Here is an 18,004-nt window from a genome sequence, read left to right as displayed (position 1 = left end):
TTCCCACAAGGATCCGCCAGGTGTTACTGCGGAGTGATAAATGTGTAGAACCCAGTTCGTGTTTGACACTCCTGTTCTTGGACAAGCCCAGAAAACAAGAGAACAATGTCTTTCTTGAGAGTCCACAGTGCTAAAACGAACATATGGTTTCCATTTTCTAGGCAAGGTTTCCAATTGTTTAAAACGAACAGGATGCATAAGGGAATGCAGCCCTCACCATCTGGCTCCTCCCGCGCTTTAACATGAAACACGTGTGTCGCCTGCAGCTCTCTGTCCAGCCTCCTCACTGTGGACAGTTGACCCTTGATTGGGTGTACGCTGATCGGACAGCCCTCTTCTTCAATGCTGTACCTAAACCGAGACACCACACGTCAGTGCCATGCTGCAACACAAACTGTTCCAGGTATGTGCACAGTACCACACCGTATACTCTTGTTGGCTCTGTCAGGATCACTGGCTTTGATTATCCCAATTTGGTCCACAATGTGTTCTTCCAGCACCTTAAAGGTGTAGACGGTCTCTGAGAAAACAGGCGGCTCGTCCACATCTGTCACCTCCACAGTTACCTGAAAATTTGACATTGTTTTGAAAAAATGGAGACTTTGCAATAACAAACAGCATATCTGCACTACTGTTTAGGTCTTTTATATTTCGGATAGTGCTTTACTGCCTTCTTAACCCTTGTGCTATCCTAGACACTTTAACATTGGGAGTTGGGTCATCTAGACCAACTACACAGTGTGTTGAACCTTTTTTCTTCAATGATTTGTGATCTTCACTGGTGTCCATGGATTACATGAAATCTTTCCACCTTTATCCACCTTTGTCATGGTAGGAAGAACACGTCAATGCAAGGGTGGGGTCATCTAAGATAGCACAAGGGTTAAAAGGCCCGAAGCGCTTTACAGTCACAGTTCCAATCACCCACACACATTCACACACTGATTGCAGCTCTGGTGCCAAACACTAGTGCCAACCATACAGCCACCAGGAGGAATGTGCTGTTCAGTGTCTTACCCAAAGACACTTCATCACATAAAGGATGACATACATGTAGATACTTGCCTGTGCACTGGTGATTGCAGTGTTCAGATTGTCTGCAGGGAACTCTAGATCTTCTTTCACCTGGACGGTGAAAGTGTATCTCTGTGTTTTCTCGTAGTCTAAAGCCTAGAAAGAGCACAGGGAGTGACAAGTCAGTGTTGTAAAGTATAAATCCCCTGCTCTCATGTCAGATGGAAGTTACAGTTTTTCACTGCCAGATTAATCCTCATGAGTTTAACTGTCTTCTCTGGGAATGCATTACATTTTCACCTCAGGTTTTTGACAAAAACGCACCACTTATTTCAGTCCTCAGTGACATCCATTGCACTAAGGACCATTGAGGACAAACTGATGATTGCAGGTGTGAAAAGGCTATAAATGTTGTATAACACCATAGTCTGTTCATTTTCTGGTTACACAGTACCACAGCAGTGTGGGAAATTGTCACCAAACACACTCCATTGATTTGTTTCCTTCTTGTCCTGTTAAGTTGAGAAAGTTCTTCAACTAGAGACTCCACTAACGAAATGGTTGAATTTAGTAGATGAGCACAGATTCTAATACCACTCAAATTAATTTAAATAGAAGAAGAAAGAAATGTAGCAAATTTAATAAAGATTTAACAATAAAAACATTTACCTGTGACATGAATTTCAAGCATTTAACTGTGTTTTTTAGTTTACACAAAATCTAACAAACCTCAACACTTGCAATGCAGCAGACTTGGATTTGGGTGCAGAAATGTTCTCTTATTGGTTTGCTCTTTTCTTACACTGAACTCTTGAGAGTGAATCAAACCATTCAGACATGTATCACGAAAGACCTACATATTTATATGTGGACAATGTCCAAGATGTATTTAGTGGCTGTGTGACACGGTCTAATATGCTGAATAGTCAGTGTTCATAGACACCGTTGCTGAACAGCACCAGCATTCACTTCAAGCAAATCTTCTGTTCAAGTGGACTATCAGTGTAACAGCCCCTTAAGTCTGTTCTTATGCAGAAGCCACTAGAAAGTCAAAAAATGAAGTTAGAAGTTCAGACTTTACATGAAATACTGTTTTAAAAAAAGCATGAAACCAAATCTTAGGACTGTGGAACCAATTAAACTTCTCTTGATTCGGGACCAAAGACTAGAATCCTACATAAGACATGCAAAGCTAGAACCTTCTTCCAATGCATGTTTACCCACTGCTGCCTTTCTCCCTCAAGCACTGGTTTGGATTCTGGGTGGGTCATTTAGGTAATTTTTGGTTTTTGTTGTTGAAGACAAAGAAAAAAAAAATCTTGGTTAGTTTGATGGGCCAACAACATTTTGGTTTTCTCAAAGTATTTCTTTAAACATTGATTTTCGTCATAAAAGCATTCTGCAGATTTCCAAGATGACAGCTTTCCCCACATCAACAGACAAACTGTGTGTTTTCTTTAGCTCTTTTGATTGTCTTTCCCCAAAATACAGAAGAGTTACTGTCACCATTTTCTTAGGTTGTTTTATGGTGATGTTAAAAGCAGAACACTGCTCCACTGCACTGGTTTTCTGGATTAAAGACCACAGGTAGACTGGAACATTCCACTAACTGGATTATTCCTGGTAACAAGGATCCTCAGCGACATGGTATCAAAAGTATTTGTAAACAGCTTAGCAAGAATAAGACCTTTAACTGCAGTGTGGTCGATAGCCGGCTTACTCGCTAAACCTAAACACGGCTGGTGAGAAAAGGCGAGAGGGACTGTACAGTTGGGTGGGGGAGACTGTTTTGATTCAGCGCCAGCAAGAGTGCAAGTTAGTACAGAACTCATTTCATCTAAATACACGGTCAGCTCTCTGATGTCCTAAATTCCTTAGAAATAAAATCCACAAAGTAAAGTTTCACAAAATCCAGCAGGCGTAAACATTCAACCACACAAAGGCCTTTTCCCACATGGAGGTAAATCATCAGCATCCTGCAATAATCCCCCTTCATTTTAGGACTTTTCCCCTCATGCAGGGACACCACAAGGGTGCTGCCTTAGTCCAAAGCTCTTCTCACTGTACACCTAGGACTCCCCGGATACCAACAACATCATCATTAAGTATCCAGACGACACAACGGTCTTTGGTCTAATCGGAGCAGGGGACGAGTCCACATACAGAGACCAGGTGCACAAGATCACCATCTATGGTGAGAACAAAAAATGGTAAAGATAATGTTAGGTTGGGGTTGTGAGGGGCTGTAAGCAAGCGGGAGAGGCGATGGGTGACAGGAAGTGGGGGCGGGCTTGCTCCATGCCAACAGTCCCACCCACAACTCAGAGGTGAGTTTCAAATGAACACCTGCTGCTCTGCAGAAACTATGACCTAGAAAAGGACAGATTTTCTTTGCAAGCTAAAAACACCATGATCATAATTAAAAGACCACTGGGGAGGCTTTGAAAATAGATCAAAAAATGATTGGAGTGGGACTTTTAATTGATCATTTAATTTTAAACATTGATATGTGATAAACAGCTTCTAAAGAACCCTGCGACAGATTGGCGACCCTACCTGGGTGCTCCCACAAGTATCCAGGACAGGCTCCGGCAGCCCCGTGACCCCGAAAGGGAATAAACGGAAGAAGATGAATGAAAAGCTTCTAAAGATGATTTCTTTTTGAAGGAAAAAAAATATCCACACCTGTTACATATGATACCAAACAACGGCTTGAGGGATTTTTCTAGGTGGCTGTGAAAACTGCCAGTGAGTCTTTCTTATGTCATCTTTCTGTTGAGATAATTCTTGTGTAATGTTACAATTATTATAATAATTTGACATCTTGTAAACGGGGCAAATTTGTCATATGAACAGGTAGGGGGAAGATAATTCCCTAAAACACTTTTATGTGTCTTCAAATGAAGTCAGTTTTTGTTTTAAGGAGTTATTCATGACAAAGCGGAGAAAGGCTTTCTTCTAATTGAAAATATATCCGTTCAAAGCAGTTTTCTGGCACACCAGCCTCTCACCTGTTTGAGCACAAGGTTGCCATTCTTGTTTGAATCAAGCTGGATGCCAAAAACTTTATTGTATTCTTCTTTCAGAATCCTGAACACAGGCTTCTTGTTCTTTAGCTCATCTCTGTCGTCCACCAGCAGAGTGTCGATCACCTCATTCAGCTTGTGGTTCTCCGGAGCCTTCATTTCATATTTTGCTGTGGAAAAAAACAACACAAGAATTGTGTAACAGAGCAACACACTTTCAAAGCCCGGTGTTCATGTTTTTCTCACGTTTTCTGAAAGACGGCGTGTTGTCGTTGGCGTCGGTGATGGTAATGGTGACTGAAGTGGTGGCCGTTATGCCGGAGGCCAGACCTCTCAAGTCCTGAGCTTTAACCACTACAGTGTACTGGCTCCTGCTCTCTCGGTCCAGAGTGTTTACCTTGCAGCTGATCTCACCTGCAGAGGAATAGAGAGGGTGTTATCTCTCTGACTCATGACCATGTAAAAATAGCATGCCCATGAGCAGTTCACCTCAGTCCTCTACCCAAGAAGAACCGGGTTAGACACTGTGCTTCAGTGGGTTGGGTGCTGCCTACCTGTGGTTTCACTTATGCTGAAGGCAGAAACATCTCCCCCTTTGGCCAAGGAGTACTTGAGGACTCCGTTGGCAGTGGAGGGGTCGTCTGCATCAGTCGCTGTCACCTTGGTAACAAAAGTTCCTTTAGAAAAAGCCAGAACAAAGAGAAATATTATGTTGTGTTTTATAAACGAATAACAAACTCAACAGAGAAAGGTTCCAAAATGAATCTAGAGTTCATTGTTGTCTTTACATACCAATTTTAGACCTCTCCATGATGTATCCGTTGAATGTTTGTGAAAAAACAGGGCTGTTGTCATTGATGTCAGTCACGTGAATCACAAAGTGTCCAGCATCCTCTACCAGGTTGTTGTCCTTATCATACATTCTAGCAGTCAGATTGTATGAAGCCTTCTTCTCTCTGTCCAGAGATGTGGTGACAAACAGGTCTCCACCCCGATCCACGGTGAAGATGCTGTTTGCTCCTTCGCCTTCTATTTCAAAATTCATTGTTGAATCCTTCTTACTTGACTTGAGCTGTGGAGGAAGAACAGGAAGGAATGTGGTAGCTTCCAAACGCAGTGACGAATTAACAGCCATCAAACTGGTTTCTAAGAACATACTCTGGCAAACTCAAACAATTGTTTAGTCCTTTTTGGATACTTTTCCTTTGATTCATTTTGAAGCCATTTAACAGAACTGCAGCAAAGTCTACAAAAAAGCCCAAATGACAGCAATCAAAATCTTCAAACTGCATCGTGAAGCTTTGGCGCCATTTCAGGAAGATCAACCTCATTTCTGGGTACGCTGGGTTTTTACATCACTCGCTCTACATGCCACTGATCAATTAAGCCATCACTCTAAGCCAATAGCTAAACTCCCTGCCTCTTCTGGTCAGCCATTCACAATCAAATTTTTGCTTTCAAATTCATAGACGTTTATCTCTCTATATTTAGATGGTTTTCCCGGCTCTCCTCCACCCACCTTGTTCTCTACCTGGGACCAATGCTTTGTCATGGACTGGCCCTCATCCACCATCAGCGTTTAGCCTCTGGGGTTTATTTCATCTATGGTCCAAGCTTGTCACATCAGAATAAGGATGTCATTGGCTGAGAGCCTGAACGGCAAATGACTATGAACTATTTAATGCACAGTTTATATCAAAAGTAAGTGTTTATTCCCATTCCTAAGAACTCTCCTTATTAAAATATATTCAAGATGTTTCAGTGAATAACTGAAACTTAAGTTTGAGTCATCCCCTCTTAGATGTTTGCAGATGGTAAATGACCTCTAGGTTGAGTATTTTTACACATTTTCACATATCCACACCAGTGTGCATTTCTTGGTGGTTCGGATTTTAATTGTTGCAATGGCAACATCATGTGAGGGACATGAAGGGACAAAATCTCACAATTTTGTAAAAATACCCAACCTGAAAGAGTGTGCCAGAGTTAGATGATGTTTCAAATGGAAATCGAAACCTACCTGTCCAATCTTGTAGGGGACGGGAGCTGGTTTCTCCTCTTCCACATACAGAAAGTTCCATTGCCATTCTCTCTTCTGTCTGGTCAGTACCACATGTGATTCTTTGTTCACCCCATCAGCATGATCTAGTCTGTGAGCCACCACCCTTGGAAGTCCAGATTCATGCATAGTTACAATAAAAAAGGCCAAAGTGGTCATGAGTCCTGCAGTCCAAACCTGAAGACACTCCATCACCTAAAAGTAATGTGACAGCAGAAGGAGGGAGGAAACAGGACAGAGGGCAAGGCAGGAATAAGGAGTGAGGAAAGGAAAATTGAGGGTGAAGAAAGAGGAGAGGAAGCAAAACAGAAGAGTGGAGATCACATTAAAACCACTTATCAGCTTTGGACAGACAGCTTCACTGGGCTGAAGTGAGAATTAGAGTGAAGGCCAAGGACAGCACTGAGCTCGAGGTCTAGCTATCATTCAGCACCAGGGCTCTTAAGCCTTTGCAGCTCGGGACCCAAATGAATCATTTAGCTCACCATCATGGGACCTGCACTGAGAACATAAGTACTGAGGTCACATGGGAATCCATGAAGCACAGGCCCGTGACCCAATTTAGGTCTTGACCCGTTGATATTGCATGAGAGAGAGACTGATGACATTAAAACTGCGTCAGATGTCTGTCTTTATCAGTCTTTAGAAAGGCCACTTTCCAAAAAGGGACTTCTTGACATTTTAAATTTTTTGTGATTGGTACCCCCTCCTGCTTCTAATATGGCAAAACCAGCTAATGTTTGGGTTTTACACAGTCAACGCTTGAAGGCAGCTGTTGACTGCAAAGATCGGTGGGTTTGAAATGACTAAATAAGCTTCATCCCTTTGTTATCAACAGGGACAAACACATCCCAAACCAGGGAACCCAAAGTACTATCTATCTATCTATCTATCTATCTATCTATCTATCTATCTATCTATCTATCTATCTATCTATCTATCTATCTATCTATCTATCTATCTATCTATCTATCTATCTATCTATCTATCTATCTATCCATCTATCCATCTATCCATCTATCCATCTATCCATCATCCATCCATCCATCCATCCATCCATCCATCCATCCTTTCATCTATCTACATCACAATAACACGGTTATGGTTCAGTATTTGGAGAAGTGACGATGATCACAAATCTCGCAATTTAGGCACAGAATAGAAATGGTTAGGTTTATAACTAGTGTTCTTGCAATGGTAGATATCCATCCATATGAGAAGAGACGAGACGAACACAGACGTTATCAGACTTGTCTCCAAGTCTGGCTGGAGGGAAACATGCTGCCATGGGACAGAAAGGTTGGACTCCGCTACAGGCTTTAAATCCACTAAAAAACACAAACAGCAACACAACAGACTATTCTGAAGTGGCCTTTGAGTCCTGAGCATTTTTGGAGGGAGTTGAAACCCGCCCCATGGCCGCCTCAAACCTGAGACAATCAGGGCAGTTTACTCCCAAGGAGAGCACCAAAAACACCTGTTCACAGGTGGAGAGGTCTCACTGACAGTTGCAGAAATCATTCTATTGCAGTTTTTGACCTTAAATAGTAGGACTGCATAATTTAAAATTCAGAGTACCGTCCTTTTTACTCAGGGTTGTTAGATTATTTGTTTTATTTGTGTGAGTTTTTACCAACAATTTCAAAAAGCAAAGTCTAATAATTAGTGGCTTTTTGAAATGACTGTTTTAACATTTATTTATGTTTTTTTTTCATTTTTAAGAAAAAATATTGACAAATGTTAAACATAGCATAACAATATGTTAACTATGACTTAAAGGGCTCAGTTTTATTTATTTACATGTGATTCTATACCACGTTGAAGCCTTCGAATTGAACATTTAGTGGAATTCCTTTCCTTTAAACCTAACTTCCAACTCCTTTGACATGTATATATTCAACTACAGGTTTATAAAAACTGCTTTAATAAAAGTTTGAAGGCATTTCTGCTTCTTAAATCCTCTTTTTGCCCTGTGAGTTATTTATTACCATCTTCAAAAAATACATTTTGTTCAAAGTCAGCTGTTAGTGAAGACTGTTTACTTCCTCTGTGCCATTCTTGTACCATTTCCTCCTCTGTTTCTCAAAGTTTTACCAACAACATGGGTTCTGTCTAATGTAACAGAAATGCCGGGGAGATAATTTCCAAAACACCGTAGCCACCGTGCTCTGTACTCTAGCCATTATCTTAGTGCAACCCTGCGCCTCCCCGGTAGCCAGATTAGTGCATCTTATTGTTTTCCAGCCATTAGCAGAAGGGAGGGAGAAAAAAAGATTATAATGACGGGATTATACTGGCACAGTTCTTCTCTCTCTGATGGCATAATCTCATACTGTGCTGACCTCCCCTGACCTCTTCGCACAGCTCCATAGAAATCAGAACTGAAAGACTCAGCGGTGGAGTTTGGCCTCTGCTTACACCCTTTTGTTAGTTTTTGTGTTTTCTTTCTTTGCTCTCCTTTGATAACTCTGTTAAACAAAAGAGCTGAAGAGTAAAGAGGCATTTAGTGTAAACACCTGCTGTGAGTCACCAGCAACTGTTCCCGGACGAGACCCAATCAAAGAGAACCCATCTACTGTCTTACAGCCTGGATCTCGCTTGCTGCTGACATCACCTCAATTCATGACTTTGATTAGAAACTGAAACAAAAAAATTCCTATTCTGACACATCCGGACCTTCAATGACTTTTGTACATTAGGAATAAAATGTTTCATCAGCTGGAATTCTTTAAAAATGTGCTTTTATAATGTTTAGGTTCAAAGAAAAGCTAATTGATGATGTGCTCTTTAAACAAGTTTCTTGGGTGACGGTGAATTCGGTGGCAGTGTCACTGCAGACTTAGAAATGGGACATTGACTCTGGACATTTGGAGCTGATCAAAAACATGGGATAGAGAAGAAAAAATGTTGAAAATATCTCTCTAGCTAAGGTGGAGTTGACTGAGTAACAGAGTTTTAATGGTGTAGGAGGGTCAGAGAGGTAGAAAACAGCCAGGTTAACTTCATACTTCTATGGGGCGGCAATGGTGAAGAGTCAGAGCGGGTGACCTCTGATTGGAAGGTCATAGGCTGGGTTCCCGCCCTGCCTACCCATGTGCCCAACCAATAACCATTGCTCCTAATGGTAATTGGTTGGCTCCGGTGTTAGGCAGCAGTGACTCCATCAGCAAGTGATTGTGTGTGCATGCTTGGATGAGATTGTGACTGCAAAGCGCCTCGGGCCTTAAAGCAAGGTCAACAAGCGCTATAAAATTATAAACCATTCTATTCTGCGGGTTTAGTGCCCATTCAATTACACCCACTAACAGATGGCTATTCTAACTTGGCAATATTTCCCAACACTCTAAAATGTGCAAAGGGAAACCATCCATCTATATTCAAAACCTGCTCAATCTTATTCAGTGTCAGAGCCTATCCCATTTACTATTGGGCAAAGGCAGGGTACACCCTTAACAGGTCATCAGTCCATCACAGGACCACACAATCACACACTCTCACCTAGGGACAATTTAGAGTCACCAATTAACCTATGCAGCATGTTTTCAGACTGTGGAAGGGAAAAGCCACGCATGCACAAGAACATACAAACTACACACCGAAGGACTCAGCTCGCAAAGTGAAACGAAAGCCAGCAAAGAAATGACACTGTCACCCTCTTAATCCACTCAGACTGAGTCTCCTGGTCTCTTCTAACTGGAAAGTGTCTTTAAATTGAGAAGAAACAAACGGATCTGGTTCTGCTGTGGGTTATCTGCCCCCAAGGATCAAGATCAGGGGTTGGACAACAGAAACAACACCACAGAGGAAATAACACATACAGAGGAATAACATGGACTGAGCCTTGACGGTATTTCAGGATTTTCAATTCAGTAGTATGACAGCTGCATGCAGTATTTTATGCACAAAGGTGACCTAGTGGTTGGACCTCCCACTGGAGGGTTTCTGGTTTAACTTGTATTTGGCAACAACCTGTATTTGGCAACAACTTGCCTAGTGAGGCAGGTTGTTGAAATAAAAGTGCATTTTGTGGAACAAGCACCAAATGTGGCATGGATGTATCTCAGGATGCCTATTTTCAGAAAAGCACATTAGACAAGAGAAAATCCAAGATTTTAAATAATATATGTATAATATTCATATCATAGTCTTCTGTCGGTACCCTTCAAATTTAAAGAGTGTGTTTTGTGCATGAACAACCCATATTGGCGAGACTATGAAAAATATAATTTTTGTAATAGTGTATGGCTGCCATCTTTACAAATAGCTGCCATTTGGGTTTTTTTTCGTGGCTAACATGCTTTTCTGAAAAAGGGGATCCTGACGTACATCCATGCCAAAGTTGGTGCTTGTACCACAAAACGCACAATTTCTCTGGTATATATACACCTGACTGGCTCTACTACAGGTATAAGAGGGTTTGCTCTAGGAAAAGCAGTCGTTCCTGGACCTGGACACTTCAGGGATTTGCTCAATAACAGTACAGTCACACTGGATGTCACTAATTTGGTCTCCAGTCAGACTGTGAGAATCCTTGGAGTCATTTTTAATGAGAACTTGGCTTTTAACTCTCACAGAAATCAACTTTCCTCAAACTGCTTTCTTTCATCTACCAATATTTCTGAAATCAGGAACAACATACCTCAAGGTGACACAGTAAAAAATATTTGTAGTTTGAGATAAGACGGCAGAAGTTCTGTGATACCCGGCTATGCTCGAGCTTTTCTAAAAAGTCTTCAGCTGATCCAAAATACTGACTTCTGATGAAAACTGTTAGAAGAGATTCTATTACAACCATTTAGTCTCTATTCATTGGCTGCCTGGAGCAGAAGTAGAATAATTCGTATAAATTAAATAGAGAAGATTTCTAAACTCTTTTATTATCAGAAAGAAAACTTCAAACAGAAAAACTCATGATCCAAAGGAGCTCATAGTTTGTTTTTTGCTCCTATTTCATTGACCTTCTAAATCTAGAATGGGTGCAAAGCCTTCAGCTGTTTGGCTCCTCTTTTGTGCAACTATATCCATATTTAAATTTGGGTATGCAGACCCCATCTCTGCTTTTCAAGGGTTCAAATCTTAACTTTTGAATTAGCCAATGGGTTGGCATGAGCGACTCCGAACAGTATTTTCCTTTAACCCCACACCCATGATGGTTCTTTTAAGGTTTCTTAAATCGTAACAGTAGCTACCAGTTATAAAATTACATTTCTGATTCAGACTTACTTTAGTGTCACTGGTGGGAAATTTTTTAAAAGTAAAAGTAAAAGCCATCCTCTGAATAGTCAAGGTAATGAGTTACTTTTTCTGACATTTATTTAGAAAGACTTTTTTTTCTTTTTGAACATATGATCTGTGAACTTCTAAACAGAGGCGGATAACGTTTCCAAAAATTGTATTCAAAGTAAATCAAAGTAGCTTTACTTTAGAATGATGTTTCTCAAGTACAAATAAAATGTAGTCTTTGAGTAAGCACTTTAGTATAAGTAAATAAGCAAAGTCAAGTGTAACAGCTTAACTGTATGCTTTAAAAACGTAAAAAGTTAAGTAATGTTTGCCTTCTAGCACTTTCATATATTGAAATCAAAATGAGCATCATTTTAGTAAAAAGTAACACCCCTTAGCCTACAGTGTATTTGGTAACAACAAGAGGGTAAAATCAGCATCAGCTTAAAGCGAATGAAAAATGGGACTGTAAAGTTAATAAAAGAAAACTGAACACGTGAAAACAGTTTTAACCTTTACACTTCATATTGTAATCTTAAAGAAAATATTGACAATTTGAAAACGTTTTTTTCAATTGAAAAAATTAAACTCGAAAGAAATATTGAAAATTTGAAGACAAGAATTTTGTAAATGTTTTGTATTCTCATTTTATTTATTTATTTTTCTCTCTCCATCTTTGCCTTTAGTCTTCCATTTACAGTATAGATTCTGACTTTTTCTTTTCAGTATTGAGTGTAATTTCATGTGGGGGTGGGGCTTTGAACCCATTGGCTGACGTGACATGATTGACACCACCCAATAGAAGTTTTGATGACATCATTTCTGTTCAAAAACAGCATCTGCTGTTTGCTCCGCCGCTCCCTCTCCTGATGTGAGGTGATAATGCTCTTTTGGATGTATTATGGGAATGTTCTAGTCTGACTGGACTCGTGTCTCTGGAGTCCAATCAGTCTTTATCTCTCTCTCTCTCTCTCTCATGTGTTTCAAACAGTCCAGACTCATTTCCTTTCTTCCATCTTCAATTCTTTAATGTATTTTTGCCCAGTCCTGATTACACCTGCCCCACACCAGCAATAAACCTCTGATGCGTCCCCTCCTCGAAGCCACACCCACATTCCACCAGGTAACATTAGCCAACTGTCCTGACAGCCACTGGATTGTTGATTTTTAAATCTGATTCCATGACATTTACAAAAAAGGAAATTCAGTTGGATTTGAGATTTTATTCTTTGAGGTGAAGTGATTCGTTCAATACAGCCCAAACCTCTTTCTATCAAGACCTTTTCCTAAAGTCAGGGGTTGAACCCAAAAAAAACCTTGTTTAGAGCCATTTGTTGTCATAGAAACCATGCAGATACAACAGAAACATCCAGACTATCCAGACTAAATATGCAGATGAGATAACAGAGAGTCTTTCTTCAAGATGTGGGTCCTTTTGCGTCACCTGATCAACCAAGACAGCGTTTCAGAAAGAGAAATTGGATTAAATCTGACAGTAATCACTAACACCTGACCACACTTGTCGCTGATTAAAGCCTTCTCACAAAGGGCCAGCCCAATAAACAACGCTTTTGGCTCTTTTTGATCACAGAATTCATGGACATTTTGGAATTACATTTTGTTTTGTTGTGTGATATTAAAGTCTACCTATTGATTTGAATTTATTCAGTGTAACAAAGAAAAAAAAGGGTACAATAACTGTTCCAACTGTATCACACTTCATTCATTTGTGGTATCACGGGTGGCTGCGGTGCAGAGGTAGAGCGGTCAACCTTAAAGCAAGAAGAGCTAAATAAGTATATGCCATCTACTATGTAATCAGAGGATTTATGAAACTGAGATTAAAACAAAAGCAAGATGAAGAAACAAAGAAGCTCGTCTAATTTCAAACAAAAATCTCTAAACTTCATTTCCAAATTGTCAAAAACTTTTCTCTGAGATCCTCGGGTGTCAGTGACAGTTAGCAAACTTTACTCAGCTGGTCTTTTCTTCAGAAATCTTTCCGTAAAAGGGCTTTTTTTTTTCCGGCAGTATTTCCTTCTTTCAGAAGCGGCATCCCCTCCCTCTCTTTTATCAGGTTCGGGAAGTATAAACACAATGCCCTCTGGGAAATGTCGCTGACGCTGTTAATTGACGGTCATTAGTGACTTGAAACACCCTTCCTGGGGTTCACTGCTGCTGACCGCACGTCTGTCCAAGCTGAGTCCATCACTCATTCTCTTCCAGACTTTCTAATCACCTCCTGGGTCTGCAGTGAAATGTTGCTGACTCCTTTTTTCTTTGTTCTCACTTTAACTTTTATTTCATGTGATGCTAATCTTAGGCTCTCTTTTGTTCGTTCTCTCAAAGCAGACCTGTTTTTTTTACTTGTGCTATTTCTGTTTCACGTCAGTCATTTTTTCTGCCTCCTTTTCTCACCTCCAACCCCATCTTTAACACCCTCCCACCCTCTACAGCCCTCGGTAAAAGCAGGTTCTGTCAAGTTGTGGAAAGGTGAAACACTTGGTTAACAAGTTCTTGGTCCACTTTAAATCAGTGAACACATGAATAATGGAGAAAGTGAGCCGATGTATGTAAATGAAGAGATCCAGAGTCTGAGTTTATCCTGGACTGTCTGCCTTACATAATGACGGCTTTTTAAAATGCAGGTCTAAGGCGCAGAAAGCTCTCTGGAGGATTATTCGGATATTTACAGAATCGTGTATCAAAGTGATCTTTCGGAGCAGTGAAGAATAAATAAGATCCAGGAATATCTGTAATTGCATCTGTGCATTGTCTGCAGGCAACAGCAGTGAGTGTGATGGAGGTGCAGAAGCACACACACAGTTGTCAGTGATGTCTGTGATGTTTGGTGACTGACAGACAGGTCTGACCTACTTTCAGTCGACCAAAGGCGAAAGGAAACCAACAACAGTTTTTAATCTTTCAGTAAAGTGCATTTAATGTTTGTTTCTTGTTGTGGTTTTGAAAATGAGATTTGATTTTGACTTCAAGGATGAAATAAGTCAAAATCAGGCTTTCTTTTAATCCATCACTCACTGTGTCCTGACACCTGAAGGTGAAGGTTTTTTTTTGTTTTAGACAGCATTTCAGATGGCTTCACCTTCTCCTCTGACACTGTTTGACACTTTTCACCAGCATAATGAATAAACTACGAGGAGGAGGATTCAGACATCTGACACCATCTATCCATCTTCAGAACCCCCTGAATCCCTTTTGGGGTTCTGAGGTTGCTGGAGCCTATCCCAGCTGCAAAGGTGGGGTGCACCCCGGACAGTTTACAAGTCCGTGAGACCCCCCTTCAACAGATTCACTGTATGTATTTGTGAAAGATTTATGATGTAAAGGTTATTGTAAAGGTTAGACACTGATAACATGAGAAGGGAAAAAAATAATTTTAAAATGCTCTCAATAGCTTGGGTAAAAGTAATTTAAAATCGGACACATCTCAGTCTATGAAAGTGAAAAAGATAGTTCTGGAGCTTTTGCATTCCAAAAAGAATTTAAAAAAAATCATGTGACAGCAGAGAAACTCACAGATTGATCATAGAGTCACTAGGACACACAGGACTGCTCTCAGAGGTTTAATAAGAAGCACAACTGCAGACCTTAGCCCTTGTGCTGTCTTAGATGACCCCCCCCCCTTACATTGACGTGTTCTCCCTACCATGACAAAGGTGGATAAAGGTGGAAAGATTTCATGTAATCCATGGACACCAGTGAAGATCACAAATCATTGAAGAAAAAAGGTTCAGAGCACTGTCTAGTGCAGGGGTGGGCAATTCCAGGCCTCGAGGACCGGTGTGTCTGCATGATTTCCAGATAGTCTTGCCCTACTCATGGCTGATTACCTGGTTCAGGTGTGTCCAGCCAATCAGAACATGCCAGAGCAGGGTATGCTGGAAAACATGCAGGAATGCGGCCCTCAGTGCCCACCCCTGGTCTAGTGGGTCTAGATGACCCAACCCCCAATGTTAAAGGGCCTAGGATAGCACAAGGGTTACAGGCCGTGTCACACAGCCACTATGTACATTTTGCAAATATTTCAGAGATGAAAATTGGTCATACGTGAATAAACGTGAAAAAGTGAGAAAAGTTTTGATCTTTACATAAAGATTTTCACACATGTATCATGAATGAACCGTGTTTAAATCACTGGAAAAGTACGAAAAAAACACGCAAAGAACACTTGAATCAACATAGAACATGAACCGTGGATGTTTTTTTACGCTGCTTACTATGTAATTCTATCGTGATATGTGTGCCGTGTACGCGGTGTGAAAGTTGTACATCGGTGGTACATTGGTGAAAAGTCTGTTAGACGTACGTGGAACGTTTGTCGAAACCACAAATTCGCGTTTGAATCTTGCAAAAACCACACACAGTTGTGCAATATTTATGTTACAATGGCATATGAATGCGAATCAATTGTCAGATTTAGATTACACAAAAAAATTGGAATTTTTCCAACAAAGGTTCAAAATGAAAGACTCGTCTCACAGTAACATCTGGATTATCCCCAAAACCCCTGGACTAATAATCTGTGGACTGATGAGACAAAAGGACCATTTGGAAAGTGTCCACCCTGTTACATCTCATGTCAAACTAGGACAGCATAAAAAAAAAATAAACAAACACGCCCATGGTAGAGTAATGGTATGGGCCTGTTTGTAGTCTCATTGATAGAAACCAGGAGTTTTACTTTAAACAGAAAATCCTGAGGGGGACTTTTGTTTTTCTTTCTAATTTCTTTCTCTTTTCATGAGCTCAGCAGATGGAAAAATTGAGTTATGGGACAGAACTATGATCCAAACACAGCAGCAAGTATCTGTACACAGACCGGATCCAAACATTTTTCAGTTCTGTTAAAAGTCTTATTCCTAATAAATGATCAGTTCATTACAATTGTTACTACTGCAGTAACAACAAAAATCATAGGTTCAATAGATCATTTTTTTTATTTGCAACACACAAAAAAAGAACGAAAATATTTTGTAGTAAAAACAATCAGAACTGCTCCAGAAAAATCTGCTAAATGAACTAAAGAATGTTAAAAATAAATACTTCACATAAAATACAGTGAGGTGCACTTTATAGAAACTTTATAGAAAATGTAGATCAAAAAAAGATTTGTCTGTTTAAGCAGACAGAAAAAACAAATGAAACTCGTATGATTCATCAGCAAAGTTATACATGAAATCAAAAAAGACAAACTTCTGTAGGTTTTTTTATTTTTATTTTTCTGCATCATCCATCCTGTAGGTTTTCTTTTAGAACTGTTGATTGCAGTTTGATCCTGAAGTCTTCCTTTTCAGAAAATTTGTTTTACAACAATTTAAATCTGACATATATTATTCATAAATTCATGTTCCCATTTTGTCTGCTACTCTGGAACTGCGACTGTTTTTTAGACTTATTTTGTGTTGTTTTGACCTTTCCTTTGCTTTGTTTGTAGATTTATACATTTATGTTTTGTCTCTACACCTTGAATCTTTGTTTACATCGTTTGATCTAATTTTTTTTTTTGATTGTTGCATCATAAAATTACAACATTTACCACTCAGAATTTAGTTTTTTGATAGTTTCAGGTTCATTCTGGTATTTATGTATGATGTAATTAAAAATATTTGCATAAAAAAGCAAAGATTGTACCAAAAAGGATTGATATCAAGCATTGCCACAAAAAAAACCAAGATAGATTGATGGAGCATATTGTAAGGTGGAAAAAACTGCTCAAAAAGGGCCCAGACTTCTAAACCACAGCTCCACTCACATCTGGATTCAGAACAGATTCTTCCCCCTTTCACATTAGTTCTTGGTGTTATTTGCCTTCTTTCAGACTTGTTCCCGTGGGATCTAAGTAAGTGGGTTGTTTACCTGTTTGTGTTCAAAGCTGCGTGTCTGTGGCAGAGATTTAAAGAGGCTAATTACGCCAAGCTAGTCGGCCTTTGACACTCAGCACTGACAGGGAGGAACATCAAACCACTTCAACACGCTGAACTGCTTATAAAGTACGCTGCTCAACCTCGTTTTGGTTTTAATCAGTTTACGTCTTTTTGAATGAATGTTTTGGAACTGGACGCTGAAATCAATTTGAAAATGCTTGTAGGAATGAAAAAAAAACATTTTAATGCGAGATTAGCATTCTTCTAAAGTCTGTAAAATGAGGAATACAGGTCAGCCGCCAAGAATGAAACCTAAACTGGGTCTTTGGGCTGTAATCACTGACTTCAGCTGAACTAACATCACCACAGCTGGACTGCTTGTCAACCCAACTGACATCTATCTGAATGAATGGCTCTAATCAGGCTTGTGTGTACGTGTGTGTGTGTGTTTGTGTGTGTGTTTCGTTTCCCAGATGGCACCCAGAGGATTTTCCCTGATACTTCTCTCTTCAGGAATTAGACCGCTGGCTTTAAGCATCAACAGCTTTCGAAGTAACATCCAAATCAAATCACTTTCATCAATCTGGGCCATCGGAGAAAAACCTCCACCTCTGAGTATCCATCACTCACTGTCTGCTACCACTGGATGATACATTAAAAAATCTTTCAGTTTCTAGAGACAAACTGATGAAACCCCTCTATTCTTTAAGCTTTGGATTTTTTTTTTCATCATCATATTTTTTATATGAAAAAAGAACAAACCAGGAAGTCCTCCTGGATTTAGCTGTATATCATTG

At 40.0% G+C, this 18,004-nt stretch overlaps 1 protein-coding gene across 2 annotated transcripts in view; it reads right to left on the bottom strand.

Annotated features, from left to right (window-relative positions):
• cdh5 (cadherin 5) overlaps positions 1–18,004 on the bottom strand; it is a 106,593-nt gene that overhangs the window by 24,119 nt on the left and 64,470 nt on the right. For both annotated transcript variants that reach the window (XM_078932293.1, XM_004076947.5), the window contains exons 2-9: positions 6,061–6,294; positions 4,833–5,112; positions 4,595–4,717; positions 4,287–4,454; positions 4,026–4,210; positions 1,066–1,170; positions 424–566; positions 218–351 (exon numbers count right to left, since the gene is read on the bottom strand). In XM_078932293.1, the coding sequence (XP_078788419.1) occupies positions 218–351; positions 424–566; positions 1,066–1,170; positions 4,026–4,210; positions 4,287–4,454; positions 4,595–4,717; positions 4,833–5,112; positions 6,061–6,291 (1,369 nt within the window). In that variant the 5' untranslated portion in view covers positions 6,292–6,294. The remainder of the gene's footprint in view (positions 1–217; positions 352–423; positions 567–1,065; positions 1,171–4,025; positions 4,211–4,286; positions 4,455–4,594; positions 4,718–4,832; positions 5,113–6,060; positions 6,295–18,004) is intronic.

The sequence above is a fragment of the Oryzias latipes genome, chromosome 15 (assembly GCF_053564925.1).
Source record: "Oryzias latipes strain Hd-rR chromosome 15, Olatipes_Hd-rR_3.1".
In the NCBI taxonomy this organism is placed as follows: domain Eukaryota; kingdom Metazoa; phylum Chordata; class Actinopteri; order Beloniformes; family Adrianichthyidae; genus Oryzias; species Oryzias latipes.
The sequence above is the reverse complement of the archived record's forward strand: the minus strand, read 5'-3'. Positions and strand labels throughout refer to the sequence as shown.